This window comes from Limulus polyphemus, unplaced genomic scaffold (genome assembly GCF_000517525.1).
Source record: "Limulus polyphemus unplaced genomic scaffold, Limulus_polyphemus-2.1.2 Scaffold1445, whole genome shotgun sequence".
Classification (NCBI taxonomy): Eukaryota; Metazoa; Arthropoda; class Merostomata; order Xiphosura; family Limulidae; genus Limulus; species Limulus polyphemus.
In genome coordinates this window covers 45,591-48,387 of record NW_013667055.1, presented here as the reverse complement: position 1 = coordinate 48,387, position 2,797 = coordinate 45,591, and the positions used below count along the sequence as shown (strand labels likewise).

Sequence of the window (2,797 nt, the reverse complement as noted above, 5' to 3'; positions counted from 1 at the left end):
TGTGTGTGTGTGTGTGTGTGTGTGTGTGTGTGTGTGTGTGTAGTATAGTGAATTAGATTTTCTTGAACTTTTGAAAAGGCTTATTGTAAATTAAGACTGAGAAATAGTAGTTCCATACTTATCAGAAACTTGAGATTTACTGGGTTTTTTTGGTTTCTAACAAAGAATATTACTCTTAAGTTTTTTTTATTATTCTTATTCTTATTAATTATTTGATGAAATAAACATCCAGTTAATGCTGTTGAGGAATACTACTATATAAGGTAGTTAGAAATTAGTTCATAAGACTATTTATGTTTATATGTATACTTTAAAATACAAAAACATGAGTTTTGTTTTTCTCCAGTGCTTGGCAGCTGGATCTAACATCTTGAACCGGGAGATTGAAAGTGCCAGCATAAGACCACTAGCCAAAGCTGTCACTTGCTCCCTAGACAGCATTCGATGCTTATTAAGGGAACAGTGTCTGAGAAACACTCCCGGGTATTCGGAGAGGGTAGGTATAGCAGAATTTGTTTCATATTTTATAGACAGCTAATGGTTTTATTTGCCACTAGTATTGTTTTATAAATGTTACTTTTTGTTTTAATAAAATTTCAGGATTTTCAAATAGAGAAGGCAACTGAAAGTTCAGTCCTAGAATTAAAAAAAAGCCAGGAAGATTTACACCATCAAATTACACTGTACATACCATTACAAATAACTTAAACATATATTACTGAACCTTTAGAGGTGCTGGTACAAAAACAACCAATACTTTCAAATCACTAACTGTCAAAAGGGTGTGTTATTAGATCTGTTCTAAAAATATTTTGTGTTTGTACATTACAAAAAACACAATAATGTAAGGATAAAATTCTGAGTTTTAAAATTTTGAAGGAGGACAGTCTGTTGTGCAGTTGTTAGTGATTCTATACTAACTTAATTTTCGTATTCTGTAACTTTTTTCATTACATTTTATTGTCTGTATGCTCATAAAGGATAGATTTTATTAAACAAACCATTGTATTTGGTATTAGTTTATGCCAAATCTGTTTCTTACAGGTCTTTTTCTAATGGCACCTTATTATTCTGCATTAGGTTATGGAAGCCCTGAGGACATTTGATAGACTCTATGCTGAATTTGAACTGAGGTGAGAAGCATTTGAGGTTTGCTTGTAATGATTTATACCTGTATTATGATTTTCAAATATTTAAAATGGTTCATTGTGGGCTACTGTGTTATCTATTGTAAAATGCTATGATGCATTGTAATCATTTGATTAAAGCTAAAAATTTTAAAGGTTATCAGAATAAACAGCTTTTCAAACCCAAGTGACCAGATATAAAAATTAAACAAAAATATTATTAATGTATGTGAAAGTCTCAGGCTACTTAACCATAAGTTATATGTTTAATGTTGATTAGATAATAATTTTTAAGATGTATGATAAGACACTGCATGGGTATTAAGGTTAAATTTTCATAAGCCCAAAATTCTCGGTAATAGCCGAGTTGAAGATGTGTCAAAATTGTGTTTTGGTATGTAAGATTCACTTTCAGTAAAACATCGGTGGCAGACATGTTGGAATTAGTTAAGATATATTTTGGTACCCGAAACCTAGTGAAGAGGGTGGGAGCTATGTTAAACACTTAGAGTTCTTTATAAACAGTTGAAAAACTGTTGCTGTAGAAGTGACTGAATAATGTATTTAATATATTTCAGCTATGTCAGTGCTATGGTCCCAGTAAAGACTGCTAAAGAATATCATCTTCAACAAGAAGTAACAATTCTCTTTTCAGAAACCCTTCAAAGGTAAACTAAATATTAAGGTTTATACTTGTGTAATATATCACTGTAGCTTAACATATGACTTTTCCAATGATATGAACAATAATATATTCCAATACATTATATTAATTGTGCACAGTACTACTGCCAATCTCAAAGTGATTAACGACTGCAAATGTGAACAGGGCACTGGTTACAGTAGGAGTTGTGTCGTGCTCCTATTGGTGGGGAGCTGCTTCATGATCACTTGCATGTAGATATGCAGGAGGTAGAAGGCTAGTGGCAAGCATTGAAAATCTGTGACGATAGAGGGCAGTACTAATCGAGAAAAGCTATTTTGTGAGAGGAGGGAAGGATCTATCAGAAATACGTTTTCAGTGTAGGAAAATGCTAACTTATTCTTCATATAATTGTGAAAGTCGAATGTTAAGCTACAACGAAAGTCTTCTTGTAAAAATTAATGATGAAAGTCTTCCGGATATTTCTAAAAAATCCTGAAAACCTCCGGTTTTCTTCCTGAGAAACACATTTTTTTAAATTATTCATCGGATTTTGGTGTTCCATGCCATAGATAAGCGTTTATGCAATCGCGTGGTTTGTTTACATTCGGCGACAGGGCACCGCCATTTTGTAGTCTCTCAATGCTTGCTGGCGTGTACGAGACCTTGTATGCTTATAATGCAAACTTCATGTCATGTGAACGAGATTTTATCTCAAACGTGCTTTAGAAAATGCGGTCATTCTTTTGTGTACCTTTCTATTGAGCGAGACAATTGAAGAGCCTTATCTATTCAAAGGTGTTTACCGAAGCGATAATAGATCAAATGAAATGTACAAACAAGTAGATAGGTCGGCAGATATCAGTAGAATAGAAGGAAAGGTAAAGAACAAGTTCAAATGGTTGTGGCTGGAGGAAAAGGATGTAAGTGGTAACTTTTTATCGGACTTTGTGAGGAAAGTGGACAGGCCAAGATATGCACTATGCACGTGGTTAGTAAATCTTACTTTATAGATCTATTAAAATTT

The 2,797-nt window shown here is 33.2% G+C and overlaps 1 protein-coding gene across 1 annotated transcript in view; it reads left to right on the top strand.

The window, feature by feature from the left end:
* LOC106463607 (lateral signaling target protein 2-like) overlaps positions 1-2,797 on the top strand; it is a 69,075-nt gene that overhangs the window by 35,600 nt on the left and 30,678 nt on the right. The window contains 3 exon segments of the mRNA XM_013923657.2: positions 347-496; positions 1,081-1,133; positions 1,706-1,795. Coding sequence (XP_013779111.2) covers positions 347-496; positions 1,081-1,133; positions 1,706-1,795 — 293 coding nt within the window.